We start from the raw sequence: 24,348 nt of genomic DNA, 5'->3' as shown, positions 1-24,348 counted from the left end.
TTCCTTTCATTTTAGCTGAAACTCTTCTATCACACATCACACCTGACACTTTCCTCCACCCGTTCCATCCTGCCTGGACACGCTTCTTCACCTCTTTTCCACACTCTCCATTGCTCTGGACTGTTGAGCCTAAGTACTTCAAATCCTCCACCTTCTTGATCTCTTCTCCCTGTAACCTCACTCTTCCACTTGGGTCCCTCTCATTCACACACATGTACTCTGTCTTACTGCGGCTAACCTTCATTCCTCTCCTTTCCAGGACAAACCTCCACCTCTCTAGCTTCTCCTCCACCTGTTCCCTGCTCTCACTGCAGATCACAATGTCATCTGCAAACATCATAGTCCATGGAGATTCCTGTCTAACCTCGTCTGTCAGCCTGTCCAACAGTCACCTCTTCTAGTCTTTGTTCTCTCTCATTTTCCACGTTCATCAACTCTTCAAAGTACTCTTTCAAACTTCCCATCACACTACTGGCACCTGTCAATAGACTTCCATCCCTATCCTTAATCACCCTAACCTGCTGCACGTCCTTCCCATCTCTGTCTCTCTGTCTTGCCAACCGGTATCGATCAGTCTCTCCTTACTGTCTAACCTAGCATACAAGTCATCATAAGCTTCTTGTTTGGCCTTTGCTACCTCTACCTTCACCTTACGCTGCATCTCCCTGTACTCCTGTCTACTCTCCTCAGTCCTCTCAGTGTCCCACTTCCTCTTAGCTAACCTCTTTCTCTGTATACACTCCTGTACCTCCTCATTCCACCACCAAGTCTCCTTATCTACTTTCCTTCCAGATGACACACCAAGTACTCTCCTACCTGTCTCCCTGATCACATTAGCTGTAGTTGTCCAGTCATCTGGAAGCACCTCCTGACCACCCAGAGCCTGTCTTAACTCCTTCCTAAAACTCATGCAACACTCTTCCTTTTTCAGCTTCCACCATTTCGTCTTCTGCTCTGCCTTTGCCCTCTTCATCTTCCTCACCACCAGAGTCATCCTACACACCACCATCCTATGCTGTTTGGCTACACTCTCACCTACCACTACTTTACAGTCACTGATCTCCTTCAGGTTACACCGTCTACACAAGATGTAGTCTACCTGTGTGCTCCTACCGCCACTCTTATAGGTCACCCTATGTTCCTGCCTCTTCTGGAAGAAAGTATTCACTACAGCCATTTCCACCCTTTTTGCAAAGTCAACTACCATCTGTCCTTCTGCGTTCCTCTCCTGGATACCAAACCTGCCCATCACCTCCTCATCACCTCTGTTTCTAGCTTCAGACTCATCACTCTATCTGACACTCTTTTTACCTCCAGGACATTCCTAACAAACTCCTCCTTCAAAATAACTCCTACTCCATTTCTCTTCCCATCTACACCATGATAGAACAACTTGAACCCTGCTCCTAAACTTCTAGCCTTGCTACCTTTCCACCTGGTCTCCTGGACACACAGTATGTCTACCTTCCTCCTCTGCATCATGTCAACCAACTCTCTACCTTTTCCTGTCATAGTTCCAACATTCAACGTCCCTACTCTCAGTCCTATACTCTTGGTGTTCCTCTTCTCTCTCTTCCTACGAACACACTTTCCTCCTCTCCTTCTTCGACCAACAGTAGTCTAATTTCCACCGGCGCCCTGTAGGTCAACAGCGCCGATGGCGGTCGTTGTTAACCCGGGCCTTGACCGGTCCGGTATGGAAGTCATATATTCGATTTGCATGTTTGATTTGGCAAAAGTTTTACGTCGGATGCCTTCCTGACACAACCCTTTGTATTTATCTGGGCTTGGGACCGGCACAATAAGACACTGGCTTGTGTCCTCTTGCGGTTACATTCTTTTTTATTATGAACTGGTGAAATAATGTGTTGGCTAAGGAAATAAACACTTCAGGAAGCTCAAAAGACCGTAAAGTAGACAAAAAAACAAAAATCTTCCATTGATGGTTGAAGATAGAAGGATCTATAACAGATAGATTTACAGTTTTAACGCAGGATTTGAAAGCAGTTCAGGTCCAAAATGACTCCAACATATCTAAATGTGGTGATCACTGAAACCAAGAACCACAAATAAATCTGTCGCAGAGGTTTTGTTGTGCTGCTGTCATAAACCAGCCAATCACTGTTGGGGTGCGGCCGAGCTTTAGTGTTCTCAGCTTACCTGATGGTCTAGTTCAGCTGGCACACCATTCCTTTGACTGTGGTTTGGATTTCTTAATGTGCCACAAGCAGGTCAGTCTAGTGACAGACCCTCCTTTACTGTGTGACAAACTGCTGTCTGACATGCAGATGTTTGAAATGATCTTGCCGAAATTAGAACTTCCCTGATTTTCACTGGAGTACATCACTCATGAAATGAAGAAACACTGAGCACCGCCTTCCATATATCTTTATTATAGTGACTGAAGTCCTGCAAAAAGAAAACAAGAAAACCAAAAACTATTGAGGCACGAGAACATTCTCTGGAAACAGAAAGATCATCACAATTACATGGATAACTTCCAAAAATAGAACAATCTCTCCTAAAATAATGTCGAAAATTACATTTCAAAGTGGTGTCGCCACTGATGACAAGGTTGCCCCGACGATACAAATGACACCTAGTGTTTAGTCTCCAGCATCGCTTCAGAGACGGTTTCATCATCGTTATCCTCTCTAGCGCCCTCTGCTGGTGAATCTCTCTGTGTTTTCACCTGGAACACATCCCACCTCTCTGGAAGGATTCCCTTCTGAAACAGGACTGAGGACACGTATGAAAACAATAAAATGGACACCAGAGCAGCCAGCATGCAAATGGTCTTGAAAGGCCAGGTCTGGATGTAGACACCATCCTCTAAGATGCATTGTGGGAAATGCAGAATCACAGGGAGGCCAATCAGAGGCTCTCCACACAACAGTCTCATCACCACTGCAACAAGGAAGCCTGTGGTTGCTCCGTAGCCGTTGGACACATTGGTGAAAAGGACGCAGACCAGCTGGGGGAACATGATGGTGTAAGTCAGGTCCGAGCCCAGGACCCAGAACACCAAGACGCCCCCGCTCAGGTTGGTGAGGGACGTTCCCACGAGGCCTGCAACTACGATACAGACACGAATCACCCACTGCAGCTCCTTATCGGACGCCTGTGGAGATACATGAACCCACTCAATGCACCCTTGACCCTGTTCTGACAAATGACACCTACATTTAATAAATCATTGTCCGTCCAAAACGTACTCTTTTAGCTGACCATTATTTAATAACTGTGGAGTTACTCAATAAAAAGAACTCATATTGCACTTCAAAGATAACAGCAGTCCATGTATTTGTTACTTCCTGGCTTGATTACGGTCACCCCCCGTTACTCATGGTTAATGCGTTCCAGGAACACCCACAAAAAAAAAAAAAATTAATCGTGACAAACAATTTTATTATTTATGGTAATTTAAATGTTTCTGACCCCCCCCCATACTGATATGAAACCACCTTCTATCTATATTACCTTTAAAACACTCTGATAGACTGTTTAAAGCACTTTTGTATTAAAGTGTTTCTTTAATACACAGAAGACATGACTTCAGTATGCTCTCAGCCAATAGCATGCGCATATGATATCACATGACTAGCCACTAAAAATTTGCAATGTAGTGAATACACGCATTGTAGAACGCGAATACACGAGGAATTACTGTATTCCAATTCACTACGACCAGGCAGACTAGAACTAGTGTACCAGATTGTCTTGAAGGACTTACATGTGTGTTACCCAACTCACGTCAGGACCTACAGTGGGGGGGGGGGGGAATTATTCAGCCACCAGTTGTTCAAGTTCTCCCACTTAAAAAGAGGAGAGAGGCCTGTAATTGTCATCGTAGGTTTACCTCAACTACGAGAGACAGAATGAGAAAAAATCCAGAAAATCACATTGTTTGATTATTAAAGTATTTAATTAAAAATTATGGTGGAAAATAAGTATTTGGTGAATAACAAAAGTTCATCTCAATACTTTGTTATTTACTCTTTGTTGGCAGTAACAGAGGTCACAGGTTTTCTGTCAGTCTTCACCAGGTCTTCACACTCTGTTGCTGGTGTTTGGTCCATTCCTCCATCAGATCTCCTCTGGAGCAGTGATGTTTGGGGGCCGTCGTTGAGCAACACGGACTTTCAACTCCCTCCAAAGGTTTTCTGTGGGGTTGAGATCTGGAGACGGGCTGGGCCACTCCAGGACCTTGAAATGCTTCTTGAGAAGCCAATCCTTTGTTGGCCGGGCAGTGTGTTTGGATCATGGTCATGATGAAAGACCGAGCCACGTTTCACCTTCAATGCCCTCAATGATGGAAGGAGGTCTTCACCCCAAATCTCACCATTCATTCTTTCCTTCACATGGATCAGTCGTCCAGAGTCCTGTCCCATAAAGCTGGATTAACCTAGCTGGGCTTCCTCTTCCTTATCTGGCTTCACTTACCCAGACATCCGCCCTCCAGATTTTCGGTATCATAAAGCCGGCTATCAACTCACTAATTCAATCCAGACTTGTCCACTCTAGATCTGAGCGCGCTCACATAAAAAGGGCGGAGCTTGCTGCATGCGACCAATCGCAAACATGCAACAAACCGGCCTGAGCCGCATATTTCACAACGGAGGAGCAAACAATAATAATTACGTAATAAATATGATCAATACAAATCAATAATCCAGGCAAAAGGCAACACAGTTGCAGCTGCCAAACGGAGCAAGGATCTCTGGGAAAACATGGCCGACTGCGTCAATGAGGAAGTTGGTGCCATTATAACATTACTGCCCCACTATGACTGCACTTGTGTATCTGACTACAGTAACATGTGTGTGTTCATTAATGTGTGTGTGAACCACATGTTTGGTTATGACATGTGATCGTAGCCCCGTGACTTTATGAACAGCTCTACGTACTGTGTTCTTCACAGGTTTTCAGCATCGCCAACAGAATACATAAAAGTACCCATCAATCAATCAATCAATCAATCAATCAATCAATCAATCAATCAATCAATCAATCAATCCATGATTTACTGAAACAAATCACTGATCAATGACATTCTATCTGTGTCTTGCTTGTAACCCGTCCAACGAGGGATTTAAGGACATCATAATAATTACCAACATCACTCAGAAATATATTAACTGTCTCAAAGACCCTCAGGTCAATGCACACTGTGTGGGGCTGTCAGCGCGGGGTTGGGGTGCGTTCCATTCCTGATGTAAGGCTCCAGCAGCTGACAGATGTAATGTAACCCCTCCCCCCAAAACCTCTACCTGTCTACAGTCATTGTTCAGCCAATCCCACCGGATTACAGCCATCCCTAAATATTCTCTCTGCCTGAGCGCTCTGCACACAAGCTGTGACCCGAGATCCACCGGGTTCTCAGGAAACGGACGGCCCGTTTTCAAGAGAACTGATTGGTCAGTAGGTGGGGCTGTTATACCTGCTGAGCTCTGATTGGTCAGTAGGTGGGGCTGTTATACCTGCTGAGCTCTGATTGGTCAGTAGGTGTTTGCTCACCATTCTTGTGATCATTTTGACCCCACAGGGTGAGATCTGGCGTGGAGCCCCAGATGGAGGGAGATTATCAGCGGTCTTGTATGTCTTCCATTTTCTAATAATTGCCCCCACAGTTGATTTCTTCACACCAAGCTGCTCGCCTAGTGCAGATTCAGTCTTCCTGGTGCAGGTCTACAACGTTGTTTCTGGTGTCCTTTGACAGCTCTCTGGTCTTGGCCGTAGTGGAGATGGGGGGTGACTGTTTGAGGTTGAGGACAGGTGTATTTTATAGTGCTAATGAGTTCAAACAGGTGCCATTAAAACAGGTAATGAGTGGAGGACAGAGGAGCCTCTGAAAGAAGAAGTTACAGCTCTGTGAAGCCACAAATCTCGCTTGTAGGTGACCAAATTATTATTTTCCACCATAATTTGCAATTAAATACTTTAAAAATCAAACAATGTGATTTTCTGGATTTTTCCCCCTCATTCTGTCTCTCATAGTTGGGGTGTACCTGTGATGACAATTACAGGCCTCTCTCCTCTTTTTAACTGGGAGAACTTGTACAATCAGTGGCTGAATAAATACGTTTTTCCCCCACTGTATCTGAGGTTTCTTCCTATTAAGATGCAAGACCAGCATTGAGGATTAGATTTCTTGAAATGTGCCTTGACATAACTGTGGTTGTGATTTGATGCTAAACGGGTACAACGGACTAACATCCTGCTGTATGACAGCAGTGGTGTGTTCTCTAAGAAACTGAAATCTGACAACATTACTTCTGTACTTCTGTTCTTTGTAACGCACCTGACTCCTGATGGTCTGGTAGATGTTGGTGGTGAAGATGGTGGTAGCAGATAAAAGATAGGAGTCAGCTGATGACATCACTGCGGCAGCAACACCACCGATGACAAAGGCAAAAATGAAAATTGGGGTTGATTGGGAAATGGTGATGGGCAACGCCAAAGCCCCTTGTCCACGCTCGTATGGAGAGGGAGAGCCATAGGAAGTGGAATTCCAGTCTGAAATAATGGTGCAATTATAAATAATAAAGAACCATCAGATTCTGTCCAAACCCAATGAATCAAACACGTCTCTAACAACCACAACTCTTAATCCGACACCAGACCTGTTGACGCTGCCACAGCTCCAATCAGCACAGATGGACCTCCAGCAACGATGACCAGTCCTGCTGCGATAAAACAGATGAGTCTGGCTGTGGACGTGGAGCTGGACGAGAGCGTCCTCTGGTGGAAGTCCTGAACCGCCAGATTGCCCACGCTCTGAAAAGATTAAACAAGAAATGAGCCAGACTCTGACTTTTAGCTCTTTGTGAATTAATACTTCCTATTTTGTTAGGAAGTAACAAAACAAAGTTCGATTTCACTTTATTCATCAACCGGATCACTGTTGCACACAACATTTGTAATGTTTGATGTTTGTCTTTATTTACTTTGACAAAGATTTTCCGGCCGTAGTACAATTGTGATTCATCTTACCATCAGCAGAAAATGATCAATCCATCTCCCGACATCACTCGACCCAAGACGGCCGAGCCACGGTGCCTGATACGTGTTGTTGACGGCTGTTTCAATGATGTTGGTGTAAATCCCAGAAGTCAGAACAAAAGGGACAGACAACCACTGAGGACAGAAGGACACAAAGTGAACAAGTGGTTCTTGGAAACACATCGTCTTTAAAAGGTCCCGTGTTATAATGAGAGGGGAGGGTTCTCACGCAGACGAGGCGGGGCTATGCAAATCACCTGTTTAGATGTAGGACTTAGATCAGATACAAACAGCATGTTTGGATAACTGAGAGGGGGAGACGTAGGCAAGAGAAGCCTACTGGACACCACCATCCTCAAACTATTCCGGCCCCCTCCGTTTGTGTCTCAAACAAGGTTGCCCCCCTCAGTAGCGCCGACTGAGAAGTATACTCTGGTCATTGGCTCTTCAATAGTGAGACACGTTAAGTTAGGACAGCCAGGGGCCAGTTAGCTGCATCCCGGGGGCCAGGGGCCACAGTTAGCTGCATCCCAGGGGCCAGGGGCCACAGTTAGCTGCATCCCGGGGGCCAGGGGCCACAGTTAGCTGCATCCCGGGGGCCAGAGCATGCGACATCGAGGGACAGTTAAAGTGAATGAGTAAAGCTAAACCGAGGTTTAAACTGTGGTGGAAAGTTTTTAATATAACAAAATAATATCATTTAATTGAACCAGAGATCTGGATTGTTGTGTGAGTCAAATCATCCAGCTCCTGTGAAGGTGGCCCCACGATGTCTCCAGGTCATGAAGACGCTGCATGAAGATATTTCTTGTTAGACCACATTTGGAAATACTTGCATGACTGTCGGTATCCTTGAAGAAGTTAGACGCTGACAGAAGCAGCTAGCCAGGTCATTTCAGACACTCTACCTGAAGTTAGAATGTATGTTTCTGCACAGGGTCATCCAGAGAATGTCTGCAGCAGATCCCCACAGGGGTCACGTGACTGATTATGTTATGTCATCAAATAGTTTTGTCAAACTGTCGACTTGATCTTTCTGGTAACGTCTGGAGGTCATGATGTACCAACTGAGAGCCGTAAAGAACTGGTTGAAAGCAGATGGGCCGAGGTTAATACCTCCCCCTAGTCACACCTTTAGGGTGTAAAAAGAGATGTGATCCATTTCCTAGTTTGTACTTGAAGTTTTTCCTGTACCCAGAATATTCTGCAACAACACACCGGAGGACTTTTTCATCGTCCCCAGAGCTCTCATCATGCTTAGATAAGTATTTGTTGAACCTGTCTGTTTGTTGGACCTGTCTGTCTGTCAATATCATCGATATTATTGGACTCAACCTGTGGATGAAGCACTTCCGGCTCTCAACGGGAGCAGACGTCTTTCTTCTGTCTCCTGTTGTCTCTATCTCTCTAACTCGTACCCAGACTGACACTTATTCTCTGCAAAATGACGAAAGGGAAAGGGAAATCGGAGGATACTAAAGACCAGATGGTCTCCATGAAAGAATTAAAGAGTGAGTTAAAGAGCAACTCTGATAAGTTAGGGAGTGACTTTGATAAAAAGTTGGAAGAAAAGCTAAAACCGGTGCTAGACGCCATGGAAGAAATGAAGGATGAAATGAAGAAAATGCAGAAAGACATGGATGAAAAAGACCGAAAAATTGTTGTCTTGGAACAGGAACAACAAAGAATGGATGATTTGGAGCAAAGCATTTGTATAAATGATGTGATCATCACTGGAATCAACATCAAGATGAGGGATTACAGAAATGCTATGGCTAGCGCTGACATCAAATCTCTGGAGCAACAAGTGAGTTCTCAACTGAGGGATCTGGAGATAACTATAGATCAGACCAGATTGAGACATGTTACCCATCACCATCTGGAGGTAGGAGACCACCTCAGTGCTGATAAAATTCAACAATCGTAAACACAAGATAGCTCTTCTGAAACAAGGCTTCAAACTGAAAGGAGAAAATGTCTACATTAATGAGAATCTCACTAAAAGAATGCTGATATCGCTAAAAAAAACTCGACAACTGAAGAAGAATGGGCTGATCGACAACACCTGGACCAACACCTGGACCAACACCTGGACCAACACCTGGACCAATACCTGGACCAACACCTGGACCAACACCTGGACCAACACCTGGACCAACAACTGGACCAACACCTGGACCAACACCTGGACCAACACCTGGACCAACACCTGGACCAACACCTGGACCAATACCTGGACCAACACCTGGACCAACACCTGGACCAACACCTGGACCAACAACTGGACCAACACCTGGACCAACACCTGGACCAACACCTGGACCAACAACTGGACCAACACCTGGACCAACACCTGGACCAACACCTGGACCAACACCTGGACCAACACCTGGACCAACACCTGGACCAATACCTGGACCAACACCTGCAGGATCTTCGTCAGAACAAAGGGGCTTTCTCCAGACCAGATGAAAACAATGGTGATCAGGAGAGCAGAGGAGTTGGTGAAATATGATCAATAAAGACACACAAGAGTTGTTACTACACCAGAGATCAGTACGACAGTCACTTCAATAGTGGAGCTCCACGATTTTGGACACGTCAAGTATTTCATGGAACAGTCGAAAAAATCAACACCATTGATGTCAGAAACATGGACCAATGAACAAACCTCTCCCCCACAAAAAAACCCAAAACAAAACAAAACAACAACCTGTATTCATGATAACATGGGATAACATTAACTTTGAGACCTTAAAGAGCATGTTGATATCTTCTGACAATATAATACCATGTGTAACTGTTAACGTGTAACAAACTGGTTAATTCTTGTATGAACACTGTCTGCTGAGGGAGGTTAACATGATCATTATATTCTGGTGGAGAACACTGGTAAGGTCAACTTCCTGTTTGACTATCCATGATGGTAACAAACCTTGTGTTCCTAGGAAGAATGTAAACATGGTTATACTCTAGGGTAAAGGCTAATGTCTGGAAGTGGATAAGGGTATGAACGTCTGTCAGAATTCAATGTATGAGCTGGTTGAAGACTTTTAATGTCTGAGTTTGTTGATTGCATATTCTAAGGAGATGTTTTATTGATGATTTAGGGGAATCTTACAAGCTAATGGCTTCTACCCATTACCCCTTTTTTTTTCTTTTCGGATGTTGCTGATGATGTTTCAACACTGATGAAAGTGAAATATGTTGTAATAACATGTCTGGAAAGAAGAAAAATGAACTGAATAAATAAATAAATAAATATTATTGTACTGCTACTCAACCTATACATGATTTGAATTGACAAATAAAATATCTTACTGTCTCCTGTCCTTAAGAAAAACGAAACCCCACCACAAAACAAATTGTAATTCATTGTGGGGTAAATGATGCTCGCCTGAGAAAGTCGGAGGTTCTAAACGCTAACGTCGAGTCAGTGTGTACATTTGCAAACTGGCTGATAGTTTTCTCTGGTCCCCTCCCAAATGTAACCAACGATGAGATGTTCAGCCGCATGTCATCTTTTAATCGCTGGCTGACTAGGTGGTGTCCCAGTAACTCAGTAGGCTTCATTGATAATTAGAAAGCTTTCTGGGGCAAGCCTGGTCTCATTAGGAGGGATGGCATCCATCCTACTTGGGATGGTGCAACCCTCTTGTCTAAAAATATAGTTCAAAGTCTATCTTCTAAATCCTGACATACCAGAGTGGAGATCAGGCATCAGAGCTGCAGTCCTACACGCTTCTGAGTTCCCCGACTACAGTCCCCAACCATAGCTAACTGTAGTTTAACAAACACACACCCCATTAAGACTGTCTGTCCCCCGGACCTATAGAAGTGTTAGACTGTTAAAATCTAGAAATACTGTTTCAATTAACCATAGTAACTTAATCCACATTAAATGCGTACCTAGACAAAATTCAGACAGGATAATTAAATGTGGTCTTTTAAATATTAGATCATTATCATCCAAGGCTCTTTTGGTCAATGATCTAATAACCGATCACAGTATTGATATTTTTGGACTAACAGAAACCTGGCTACATGAGGATGAATATGTTAGCACGTCATATAGCACGTGATAGTGGACGAGGAGGTGGCGTGGAGCCATTTACAACTAACTTATCAATTAATCCAAAACCTGAGTCTAGCTACAGTACCTTTGAGAGCCTTAGCATGAATGTGCTGCAGTCCTCAAATAAACGAAGTGACTCTATTGAATTTGTAATTGTACATCATCCTCCTGGACCATATTCCTCTTTTTTGATAGAATTTTCTGAATTTCTATCTAATTTGGCTGCTACCAAAGATAAGGTTATAGTAATAGGAGATTTCAATGTTCATGTCGACAGTGTGAATGAGTTTCTGTGTTGGGTTCAAGTCTAGGCTAGATTCTCTAGGCTTATCACAGTTGGTGGATGGTCCTACCCATAAACACCATCACACCCTCAATCTTATCCTTACCCACGGTGTAGATATAGGGCACTTGGCTATTTTCCCACAAAACGACTTCTTGTCAGATCACTCCTGAGTTACTTTTGACTTTGCCCTAATTAACAATAACCCACAGGATGAAACCATCTTGACCAGATCAATCTCTGATTCAGTAATAACTAAATTTAAAGAATAAATCCCCTCAGCCTTAGAGTCAGTATGCTCCCCTGTCCTCTAATCCAGTGATGGCCAGACTATTGAATTTCTCACAGACAGTGTGACTAACATCCTAAAGACAAGTCTAGATGACATAGCCCCGTTAAAAAGAAAAATTAGAAAACAGGAAAGGTCAGCCCCGTGGTTTAACTCGTCAGTCCGCGACCTTAAACACCCCCCCCCCCCAGACTGGAGCGAATCTGGGGGTCAACAAAAACTGACCTAGCCTATTCAACTTGGAAAGACAGCTTCATGTCATATAAGAAGGCTCTGGGTAGAAGTAGAGATACTTACTACTCTACTTTAATAGAGTAAAATAAAAACAACCCTCGGTTTCTTTTCAGCACTGTAGCCAGGCTGACTAAGAAACACAACAGTATGGAGCCTACCAGTCCTTTACATCTGGAATGTGATGACTTTCTTAGGTTTTTACAAAGCAAAATTACAAATCTTAGAGATGAGATCCATTACGTATTGCCAAACACAGTAAGTTAGCAGAGGAATCGACTATTTCTGGCGATACCCTGGACTGTTTTCAGCCAGTGGAACTCTCTGATTTAAACTCCCTAATTTCCTCTGCTAAACCCACCACCTGTCTACCAGACAAAATTCCAAGTATGCTCCTCAGAGGTTTTACCATTAATAAATAAACCTGTACTATCCATAATCAATCAATCCTTAAAAATAGGTTATATACCGAAATCTTTCAAAGTGGCTGTGATCAAGCCCCTCCTTCAGAAACCAAACCCAGATGCTGGCCTCCTCTCAAATTACAGGCCGATCTCTAACCTGCCATTCCTGTCTAAGATCCTAGAGAACGTAGTGGCCAAACAGCTAAATGACTACCTGTTAGAGAACAACCTGTTAGAGGATTTTCAGTCAGGTTTTAGAACAAACTACAGTACGGAGACCACACTGCTTAAAGTCACAAATGACCTGTTAACAGCGTCAGATAGAGGTCTTCTGTCTGTTCTAGTCTTGTTAGACCTGAGTGCAGCATTCCATACTGTTGACCATAATATTCTTTAAGGAGATTGGAGTCAGATCAAATCAAACTTTATTTATACAGCACTTTTCATACATAAAAAATGCATCCACACCGGGAGGCACCACAGTCCGCAGCCACAGGAAGCACCGCCACAGAGACCCCCCCTCAACCCCGACAGACCAGGGCAGACACCACACCAACTGCAGAGCCGCCCCAGTCCCCCGGGCCCGAGGGATCCCCAGGGCGATACCCCCGTGGGCAGACGAGACACGACTCCCGGTGTGGAGGGCCCCCACCCAGGAGGAAACAGTGGAGCTAAAAACTAAAAGATTAGGACAGTGGAGTAAAAACAGACAATGAGGATGAAATGTATAAAAAATGTTGGGGTTTAGAACATTTTAAAGTAATAAAATGCACAAGGCTTAAAATAAAATAAATAAAAATAGAAATAAATAAAATAAAATAAAAATGATTAAATGGATAAAAGTAGTAAGATAAGGGAAATAAGGGAGTAAAAGAAATCAGTTAAAAGTCAAGTTAAAAAGGTGAGTTTTGAGCTTCTTTTTGAAGTCTGAGGCCCTGAGGTTCCCTGGGGGGCTGTTCCACAGATAAGGGCCATCGTGGCTGAATGCAGCCTCACCGTGGGTGTTTGTTAGTACTCGTGTTATGGTTAAAAGGCCGGTGCCAGAGGACCTCAGGGTCCGTGAGGGTTGATATGATAAAAGCAGGTCAGACAGATGAGACGGTCCAAGACCGTCAAGACGTTTAAAAATTAATAAGAGAACCTTAAAATCGATCCTGAAGCGGACGGGGAGCCAATGCAGAGATTGTAAAACTGGTGTAATGAGCTCCCGCCCTCTGGTCCTCATCAGCACGCGTGCGGCTGAGTTTTGTAAAAATTGTAGATTATTAATACTCTTTGGGAAGACCAGAGAGCAGTGCATTACAATGACCTAATCTACAGATAAAAGCATGCATCAGCACCTCCGTGCTGGCCTGAGAGAGAAACGGAAGAGGGAGTTGGGATTAAAAACTCAGCACTAGACTGGTTTAGGTCATATCTATCTGACCGATTTCAGTTTGTCTATGTCGATAATAAATCTTCAGATCGAGGGAGTCTCACCTGTGGAGTACCTCAAGGATCCGTTCTGGGGCCATTTCTGTTTAATCTATATGTTACCATTGGGAAATATTATAAGGAAACATAACATTAATTTTCATTGTTATGCTGACGATACTCAATTATATCTATCAATTAAAACAAATGAATCTGATCAGCTGATTAAATCAGAATCCTGCTTCAGGGATATTAAATCCTGGATGCTTCACAACTTCTTAATGTTGAACAGTAACAAACCTGAAGTCATTATTATTGGGCCGAAGCATCTCACAGATGATCTGTCTAACATTGTAATTCTCTTAGACAGCATTGATCTATTCTCCACCAGTGAGGTCAGGAACCTGGGAGGGATTTCTGATCAACATCTGTCCTCTGGTTCTCATCAGTCTGTATCCCAGACAGACTTCTTTCACTGGAGAAATATTACTAAAGTTAGAAATTTATTATCCTTTAAAGACGCAGAGAAAACCATTCATGCCTTTGTTACTTCTAGATTGGATTACTGCTATTCCTTATTATGGGCTGTCCTAGCTCCTCTATTAGGACCCTACAGTTAGTTCAGAATGCAGCTGGAGGAGAGAACACATCTCTCCTGTCCTAGCGTCACTTCATCGGCTCCTGATTAATCATAGAATACAATTCAAACTCCTTATGATGACTAAAATCCCTCCTCTTTGATAGAGCCTACAGTTAGAAATACCCCCCCCCCCCACCGTTGCTTATGCTGCTCTGGAGGGCATTGTTGGCTTTCTATCTGTAAAGCGCTTTGAAATGTCTTCAGATGTGATTAAGCGCTGTATAAATAAAAGTTGATTGATTGACTTGTTTTGTTGTGTTCCGACAAGAGCTGAGTGACATCAGCGTGTTTGAACACTGTTTCACCAGCTTTTGGGATGTACAGTCGATACAGGACCCGTTTCTCTTCCTCATTCTAGGAGTTGGTAGGGTTATAAAGGACCACTATTTATCTATAGAGACCAGAAAAAACATGGTTTTTATTATATTACAGAGTTGAAAACTCACCAGACTAATAAGGATCAGTGACATCTGGATGACGTCAGTGTAAGCAACCGAATAGAGTCCTCCAAGAACGGTGTAGGTGATGGCCACAGCAGCAGAGATCCAGACGCAAACACTGAAGGGCAGATCCAGAACCACTGTCATGGTGGCTCCTGGATCAGATCCAGATATCAAAAGTACAGAATGAAGACTTAATATAAGGGAGTCAGGAAGTGAATGTTTTTGAGTGTAGTTGCACATTCGTACCCAAAGAAATCAGCAATCCAGGAATCCAGATAACTTCACTCAGGACAGGAACAACGGCGATAACCGCAGTCAGGGCTTTGCCATATTTCCTCTGGAATGGATCCATCATACTGATGTAATTGTTCTCCCTCATTGGCTTTGAAAAGAACAACCCACCTTTAATTGGATAAGAAAAGACTACATTTGATATTGAAGAACAGTCTAGACTGCTATCCATTTTAGACTTGATATGAAACTTACCAATGAGGAAGGAAAGTGAAATCTGCAGCGGGATAAGAGTCCAGATTAGACCCTGGGTGGGGTCATAGACTGACTCTGCAATACCAATGACAAAGCCACCTCCAACCCAAGTAGCTGCAAGCAAACAAAGTGCTCAGAACATTCATCAAAAAGTTTATAATGAAAAATATTGATGTGGAGATGTGCTCCAGTTGGCCAGTTTGCTAAGACCTCTGAACTGGAATACCAGTTACTTCTCAATCAAACAACTGGAAACAACGCATTTTGATGCATAATTAAAACCCCATCCATGGAAGATACTCGTCCAACTGAACAAAAACTCTTAGGTTCTGTTGGAACTCACCTGTCATAGTGAAGATTCCTACTACCAATCCAATATTCCGGTTAGCCAAGAATGAAATCACTACCTGTCCACCGTTTGCATTCTTCTCCATTTTCTTAGATTTGACTGACGCCCAAACACCGATTCCCAACACTAGCAAATAAAAGATCACCATCATTACTAGACCTGCGACGTTGAGACCCATGATTCTGCTGGATCTGTAAGAAGTTTCGTACTCTTGGTATTTTTGTACTGCTATTTAAGAATCTCCTGAACAACCAGTAAAGGCTGTTTCACAAAGAAGTGTCTGACTAAAGGAATGACAGGCAGTGGGTTGAGGGTTGTTACCTTTGTGTTTCTGTCATGATCACTCCGTTCCTGCAGTCTGCTCCACAGTTTCCACTGTCCCACCTCCCAGCCTGACCACACCTCCCACTGATCACCCACACCTACAGCCCATCAGCAATCAGTCCGGTATTTAAACCCACGTCTCACACTCAGTCTCTGCCAGACTGTATTTGACCCATGTCCTACTCTCCAGCGTTCTACTCCGGATTGCCTGCCCGATCACGACCTGTTTCGTCCCTGGACTCTGCCTCTCGTCTGCCTCCAAGCCAACCTACCCGCCCTTAGTCCACGGATTCTGCCTCGTCTCTCTGTGCCGGTAAACCTGACCCTCGCCTGTCCAACGACTCTGCCTCCTGTTCCAGCCCCGGTAAACTGACTAGCCTTCCGTCCCTTGACCTCGTCTCCTGCCTGCCCCCTTTCTCTGGAGTGATCCATTGTGTCTCCAGTGTGCTCCGCTGGCCTATCGGTTACCTGCCTGCCTGCCGCCTGGGAGACCCGGGTTCGACTCCCACTCTGCCCAGCCTGAAAATAAACACCATTGAACTTAACTCCTGTCTTGTCTCTTTGTGCTGCACTTGGGTTCTTTTGCACCCCGTGACAGTTTCTTTTCATACTTTACGTCTACATAACTTAAGTATAATTAATTCTGCACAGAATGAGTGTGCATGTCTATTTGTGATAATCTAGTTTTTTGGGGGTATTTTTATTTATTATTTGGACATGTTAATATAACAGACTTCACACCTTCATCACATTTTCAACATCAACATCTGAAAAAAAAGGGCTGACTGGTAGAAGCCATTAGGTTTGTGAAATTCCCCCACAATCAACACACAGCTCTATCATTACAATATATTGTCAACAAACTCAGACATTAAATGTGTTCAACCAGTTCATCCAGTGAAATTAGACTGACGTTCACACTCTTATCCACGTCCAGACATTAGTCTTTGTCCCAGATATAACCTAGAGCAGAACCATGGTTACAGTCTTCCTGGAACAACAAGGTTTGTTAACATCATAGATGGTCAAACCTTACCAGTTGACCTTACCAGTGTTCTCCACAAGAATATAATGATCATATTAACCTCTTTCACTAGACAGTGTTTATACAAGAATTAACCAGTTGATCACACATGCTATTAAATAATCAACACATATCAACATGCTTTTTAATGTCTCAAACTTAATGTTATCCCTCCAAGCACAAATCCATGTTTTTTGTTCATTAAGTTTGAAGCCTTGTTTCAGAAGACCAATCTTGTGCTTAACAGTTGTTGAATTTCATCAAGGCTGCAGGTGATCTCCTACCTCCAGATGGTGATGGGTAACATGTCTCAATCTGGTCTGATCTACAGTTAACTCCTGATCTCTGAGTTGGGAACTCACCTGTTACCCCACTGTCTCAGTGTCAGTGTTATGCTCCGTGGTCTCTCCACTCCCCCTGGCTACAGCATGTGCGTTAGTACGAGGCTTGGTTTTTATGCCAGTGATGATTACATCATTCATGTGAATGCTTTGCTCCAAACCATCCAGTCTCTGTAGTCTCTGTTCCAAGAAAATTCACCAGTCTTTTTTTTCCATATCTTTGTGCATCTCCTCCGAGAGCTGCCACCTTATCGTGGTGGGGGAGTTTGAGTGCCTGAATGATCCCAGGAGCTATGTTGTCAGGGGCTTTATGCTCCTGCTAGGGTATCCTTTGGCAAACAGGTCCTGCGTGACGGCCAGACGAAGAGCAGCACAAAAACCCCTATGATGAAAAAAATATCAAGGACCGTGACTTCGCCCGGTATGGCGCAACCGGGGCCCCATCCTGGAGACAGGCCCAGGGTTGGGGCTCATATGCGAGCGCCTGGTGGCTGGGTTCCACCCACGGGGCCCTGCCGGGCTCAGCTCGAAAGGACGACGTGTATCCAACCTCCGGTGGACTCACCACCTGCCGAGGAAATTGTAGGGGACGGGTGCAGTGTGGATTGGGTGGCAGTCGTCAGCATGGGGCTCGATGACCCAATCCTCAGACAAAGAGTCGAGCTCTAGGGACATGGAATGTCACCTTGCTGGGGGGAAAGGAGCCAGAGCTTGTGAGGGAGGTTGAGAAGTACCGACTAGATATAGTCAGGCTCACCTCCACCCACAGTTTGGGCTCAGTCCGACTGGGGCCTCCATTGTTCTCCTTGGGGACTTCAACGCTCATGTGGGCAATGACCGTGAGACCTGGAAAGGGGTGATTGGGATCAACGGCCTCCCCGATCTGAACATGAGTGCTGTTCTGTTATTGGACTTCTGTGCTAGTCACAGTTTGTCCATAATGAACACCTTGTTCAACCATAGGGATGTTCATGAGTGCACATGGCACCAGGACACCCTAGGCCAAAGGTCAATGATCGACTTTGTTGTGGTATTGTTGGACCTCCAACTGCGTATGTTTGACACTCGGGTGAAGAGAGGGCAGAGCTGTCAACCGATCACCACCTGGTGGTGAGCTGGATCCGCTGGCAGAGCAGGGGGCCAGACAGACTCAGCGGACCCAAACGTGTTTTGAGAGTCTGTTGGGAACGTCTGACAGAACCCTCTGTCAGTGAAGTCTTCAACTCCCACCTCCAGGAGAGGACATTGAGTCAGAGTGGACCATGTTCCCCACCTCCATTGTCGAAGCAGCTGCTTGGAGCTATGGTCACAAGGTCACTGGTTCCTGTCGTGGCGGTAACCCCTGAAACTGGTGGTGGACACCGGAAGTAAGGGGTGCCATCAAGCTGAAGAAGGAGTCCTATCAAATGTTGTTGAATTGTGGGACTCCAGAGGCAGCTGACAGGTACAGGCAGGCCAGGCGTACTGCAGCTTGAGTAGTCGCAGAGGTAAAAACTCAGGTCTAGGAGGAGTTCAGGGAGGCTATGGAGGAAGACTGTCGGTCAGCCTCGAAAAAATTCTGGCAAACCATTCGAAACCTCAGGAGGGGAAAGCGGTGCACAGCCAACACTTTACAGTAGAGGCAGAAAGCTGCTGACCTCGTCTGAGGATATTGTCGGGCGGTGGAAAGAATACTTCGAGGATCTCCTCAATCCCACTGCCATGTCTGACACAGAGGAAGCAGAGGTTGAGGTCTCAGAGGTGGACTCGTCCATCACCCAAGCTGAAGTCACCGAGGTGGTTGTCAAACTCCTTGATGGCAGGGATGTGCAGGGACTGTCATGGTTGACACGTCTCTGTAACATCACATGGCAGTCAGGGACAGTACCTCTGGATTGGCAGACCGGGGCGTTGGGCCCTCTTTTCAAAAAGGGGGACCGGAGGGTGTGTTCCAACTATAGGGGGATCACACTCCTCAGCCTCCCGGGAAAAGTCTATTCCAGGGTACTGGAGAGGAGGATTAGACCGATAGTCGAACCGTGGATTCAGGAGGAACAATGTGGTTTTGGTCCGGTCGTGGAACACTGGACCAGCTCTACACTCTCCATCGAGTGCTCGAGGGTTCATGGGAGTTTGCCCAACCAGTCCACATGTGTTTTGTGGAGCTGGAGAAGGCATTTGACCATGTCCTTCATGGTATCCTGTGGGGAGTGCTTCGGGAGTCTGGGGCCCGGGGCCCTTTGCTGAAGGCTGTCCCTGTATGGCCGAAGCCAGAGCTTGGTTCGCATTGCCGGCAGTAAGTCAGACCTGTTCCAGGTGCATGTTGGACCCCGGCAGGGCTGCCCTCTATCACCGGTTCTGTTCATAATCTTTATGGACAGAATTTCTAGGTGCAGCCAGGATCCAGAGGGAGTCCAGTTTGGGGACCAAAGGATTTCACCTCTGCTTTTTGCAGACGATGTTGTCCTGTTGGCCTCATCAAACCTGGACCTCCAGCTGCACTGGGACGGTTTGGAGCTGAGTGTGACGCGAGTGGGATGAGGATCAGCACCTCTAAATCCGAGGCCATGGCTCTCGACAAGACAAGGGTGGTGTGCCCTCTTCAGGTCGGTGGAAAGCTTGTGTTGTACTGCCTGTGTTTTTCCTTAGACTTAGACTTAAGACTTCCTTTTATTGTCAATGCACAGAGACTCAGAACAGTGAATCTGGCGATGAAATGTCATTGCTTGGCAACCGGAGTACACAGCATTTGTTTGCATCGCTATTTCTATAGTGTTAGGAAACATAAACAGTGTGAGGATAGACATAGACATGTTTTACGTGTTATTAACAGTATGAGTCTTATACATAAAATGTAATAAATAAATACATATTGCATGGAGCCTAAGGCCTGGCATGTAAACTTCAAATGTTGAAAATTATGTATACTGTAAATTATATATTATATATATATATTTTTATATATATATATATATACATATATATATATATATATATATATATATATATATACACACACATATACATATATACACACACACACACACACACACACACACACACACACACACACACACACACACATATATATATATATATATATATATATATATACCCAAATCCCAATGGGACATACCACCGAAGGTGGTTGAGAATGGCAAGGCTAAGATCCTGTGGGACTTCAGCTTCCAGACCGACAAACAGCTACTGGCTAACAAACCGGACATAGTGGTGATGGACAAAGAGCAGAAGAGAGCAGTGGTGATAGATGTGGCGATTCCAGCTGACGCCAACATCAGGAAGAAGGAACACGAAAAGATTGAGAAGTAGCAAGGGTTGAAAGAACAGCTGGAACAGATGTGGAAGATCTAGGTTAATGTGGTCCCCGTGGTAGTAGGAGCACTTGGGGCAGTGACCCCCAAACTGGAAGAGTGGCTCCAGCAGATTCCTGGAACAACATCTGAAGCCTCAGTCCAGAAGAGCGCAGTCCTAGGAACAGCTAAGATACTGCGCAGAACCCTCAGACTCCCAGGCCTCTGGTAGAGGACCCGAGCTTGAGGATGACACACAGATACCACCCCACAAGGGTGAGAGGGACATTTTTTTATATAATATACTTATATACAATAATAATAATAATAATAATAGATTATATTATATAATTATGTACAGTGTCTGTACTTAGCAGCTAACATTAGAGAAGAATATTACACATGGGAATGTTGTAAAAGGTGCAGAAGTGTAGTTAGGGATCATGAACGGACCGGGGGAGATTTATCTAGCATTTCGTAGTCTAACGGCCAGGGGAAAGAAACTGTTTTTAAAACTAGTTGTATCGCAGCGGATGCTGCGGAACCTTCTGCCTGACTTCAACAGGGAGAACAGTCCATGGTGAGGGTGGGTAGGGTCAGACTGAATCTGGTGTGCTCTGGCTAGGCAGCGTCTGTGTGCAATGTCCTGGATGAGGGGGGAGTGGGGTCCCAATGATCTCCGCTGTCCTCACCACTCTATGCAGAGACTTCCAGTCTGAGGCCCTGTAGCTCCCGGACCAGACGCAGACACAGCTGGTCAGCAGGCCCTCGATGGTCCCTCTGTAGAAGGTGGATAGGATGGGAGACGGGAGGGAGGCCCTTCTCATCCGTCGCAGGAAGTGTAGACGCTGCTGTGCTCACTTTGCCAGGGAGGTGGTATGAAGTGACCAGCTGAGGTTATCTGTGATGTGTACCCCCAGAAACTTGGTGCTGCTGACGACCCCCACTGCTGTGTCATTGATAAGTAGAGGTGTGAAGCTGGGTCGGGATCTCCTGAAGTCGACGATGACCTCTTTGGTCTTGTTGCTGTTCAGGAGCAGGTTGTTCCTCCTACACCATTGCACCTCATCCCTGTAGGCCAGCTCGTTGTCATCTTGAATGAAGCCCACAACTGTCGTGTCATCCGCATATTTCAGGATGTGGTTGGTTTTGTACCAGGGACGACAGTCATGGGTCATCAGGGTGAACAGCGGGGGGCCAGGATGCAGTCCTTGGGGGGGGCGGTGCTCAGGGAGATGACACTGGAGGTTTTGTTGCCCACTCGGACAGACTGGGTTCTGTTGGTAAGGAATCCAGAAGCCAGTTGCACAGGGGGGTGTTCAGCCCCAGAGGGCCCAGTTTGCATACCAGGTCCTGGGGGATGATTGCTGAACTGAAATCCAGAAACACCATCCTCACGTGGGTGTTCTGGGTCGAATGATGCGGGCAGTTTGGATGTGATGTGGTCCTTAACCACCCGCTCGAAATTTCTGACAGAATAATGACACCAGTGTGGCTCCAGCTAAAGGGGAACAAACGGGCTCTCCAGGGGGATCACATGTCCAAGAGGCGTCGTCACAACAAAGAAATAATCCACCAAACACACTCCCTCACTGACTATGTTTATTAGTGGCAGATATATAATCAGAATCATTAATGAAGGAAACTAGAATAAGAAGAGGAAACAAAATTATTGCATACACACACACACACACACACACACATATATATATATATGATTCTCACTTGCTTTGACGTGCATTGTGAGCTGTAAGGTCTTCTATAGACAGGTGTGTGCCCTTCCTTTCCTGATCAAGTCCATACAGTGTAATTAAACACCGCTGGACTGCAATGAAGGAGTAGAACCATCTCAAGGAGGACCAGAAGAAATGGACAGCATGTGGGTTAAATGTGTCACAGCCAACGGTCTGAGTACTCATGACCACGTATGTAAAACTGAACACAGCCTCCTCTTCCTCACATTGCAGACGAAAGTTAGAGAAACGCTAACATGCTATGCTAACACGTCACTCTCGCTCCATGCTAATGCTAACTGAAGCTAACTGGAGACCAGAGGCGTGCCGTCAGAAGAGGCTCCAGATCACCGTCAGCAATCCCATGAGGCCGTTCAGCACAGCAAGACCACAGCCCAGACTCATTCCAGACCGCTCTCTGGAAGAAACACACACACACACACACACACACACACACATCATCACATCACTGGAGAGAGCAGAGTGTGTGTGTGTGTGTGTGTGTGTGTGTGTGTGTGTGTGTGTGTGTGTGTGTGTGTGTGTGTGTGTGTGTGTGTGTGTGTGTGTGTGTGTGTGTGTTACCTGAGTGTGAACACAGAGGCAGCACAGCGATGGTCCAGGTAGGTGAGGGTCCAGGAGAAGACGCAGCAGATACAGCCAACCATCACCGACAGCACCAACACACTCCAGAAACCTACACACACACACACACACACACACACACACACACACACACACACACACACACACACACACACACACACACACACACACACACACACACACACACACACACACACACACACACACACACGTTAAACTAGAACACGGTAACATCAATGAACATGAGTCTAAATTATTACCCAGCATCCTTTGCTCCATCCCGTCAGGTCCTCTCACTCTCTCTGTCCTCAGCTCTGAAACAACCACAACGATTAGTGTCCTGATCCCCACTGGAGCCTACTGATCCAACTGGAGCCCCATTGGTCCCACAGGAGCCCCACTGATCCAACTGGAGCCCCATTGGTCCCACAGGAGACCCACTGGTCCAACTGCAGCCCAACTGGTCCCAATGGAGCCTACTGGTCCCACTGGAGCCTACTGGTCTCACTGGAGCCCCATTGGTCCCACTGGAGCCCCACTGGTCCCACTGGAGCCTACTGGTCCCACTGGAAACTACTGGTCCCACTGGAGCCCCACTGGAGCTCTACTGGTCCCACTGGATCCTACTGGTCCCACTGGAGCCCCATTGGTCCCACAGGAGACCCACTGGTCCAACTGCAGCCCAACTGGTCCCAATGGAGCCTACTGGTCCCACTGGAGCCTACTGGTCTCACTGGAGCCCCATTGGTCCCACTGGAGCCCCACTGGTCCAACTGGAGCCTATTGGTCCCACTGGAGTCCTACTGGTCCCACTGGAGCTCTACTGGTTCCACTGGACCCTACTGGTCCCACTGGAGCTCTACTGGTCCCACTGGAGCCTACTGGTCCCACTGGAGCCTACTGGTCCCACAGGAGCCCCACTGGAGCCCCACTGGAGCTCTACTGGTCCCACTGGACCCTATTTGTCCCACAGGAGCCCCACTGGAGCTCTACTGGTCCCACTGGACCCTATTGGTCCCACTGGAGCCCCACTGGTCCCACTGGAGCGCAATTGGTCCCACTGGACCCTATTGGTCCCACTGGAGTCCTACTGGACCCACTGGAGCCTACTGGTCCCAACGGGGGCCCTACTGGTCCCACTGGAGCCCTACTGGTTCCACTGGAGCCTTCTGGTCCCACTGGAGCCTTCTGGTCCCACTGGAGCCCTACTGGTCCCACAGGAACCCTAATGGTCAGTGTGGGTGGACTCTGGTAGGTCCTGTTCCAGTCCAGGGTTGGTTCCACAGACCAGAGGTTCCTGGATTGTCCTGCAGGACATAGACCCTCAGCTCCAGCCTGGACACTCAGAGGCCCCACAGTGAGGAGGAATGTCGCTGCAGGAGGACCTTCCTTTTTCCTTTTTGTTACGGTTACGCCTT

At 45.9% G+C, this 24,348-nt stretch overlaps 2 protein-coding genes across 2 annotated transcripts in view; both read right to left on the bottom strand.

Annotated features, from left to right (window-relative positions):
- Nucleotides 1-2,599: 2,599 nt before the first annotated feature.
- On the bottom strand, nucleotides 2,600-15,793 carry LOC137591117 (high affinity choline transporter 1-like). The gene is made up of 8 exons (XM_068308884.1): nucleotides 15,610-15,793; nucleotides 15,267-15,380; nucleotides 15,027-15,182; nucleotides 14,784-14,932; nucleotides 6,994-7,137; nucleotides 6,624-6,777; nucleotides 6,302-6,516; nucleotides 2,600-3,121 (listed from the first exon to the last, which is right to left on the bottom strand). The coding sequence occupies exons 1-8, from the start codon at nucleotides 15,791-15,793 to the stop codon at nucleotides 2,600-2,602; spliced, it is 1,638 nt and encodes a 545-aa protein (XP_068164985.1).
- A 6,389-nt stretch (nucleotides 15,794-22,182) lies between these two features.
- The window catches only part of arl6ip6 (ADP-ribosylation factor-like 6 interacting protein 6), a 3,737-nt gene continuing 1,571 nt past the window's right edge, over nucleotides 22,183-24,348 (bottom strand). The window contains exons 3-5 of the mRNA XM_068309299.1: nucleotides 23,191-23,244; nucleotides 22,910-23,021; nucleotides 22,183-22,745 (exon numbers count right to left, since the gene is read on the bottom strand). Coding sequence (XP_068165400.1) covers nucleotides 22,658-22,745; nucleotides 22,910-23,021; nucleotides 23,191-23,244 — 254 coding nt within the window. The 3' untranslated portion in view covers nucleotides 22,183-22,657. The remainder of the gene's footprint in view (nucleotides 22,746-22,909; nucleotides 23,022-23,190; nucleotides 23,245-24,348) is intronic.

This window comes from Antennarius striatus, chromosome 24, assembly GCF_040054535.1.
Source record: "Antennarius striatus isolate MH-2024 chromosome 24, ASM4005453v1, whole genome shotgun sequence".
Lineage (NCBI taxonomy): Eukaryota > Metazoa > Chordata > Actinopteri > Lophiiformes > Antennariidae > Antennarius > Antennarius striatus.
This window is presented reverse-complemented; position numbering and strand designations above follow the sequence as displayed.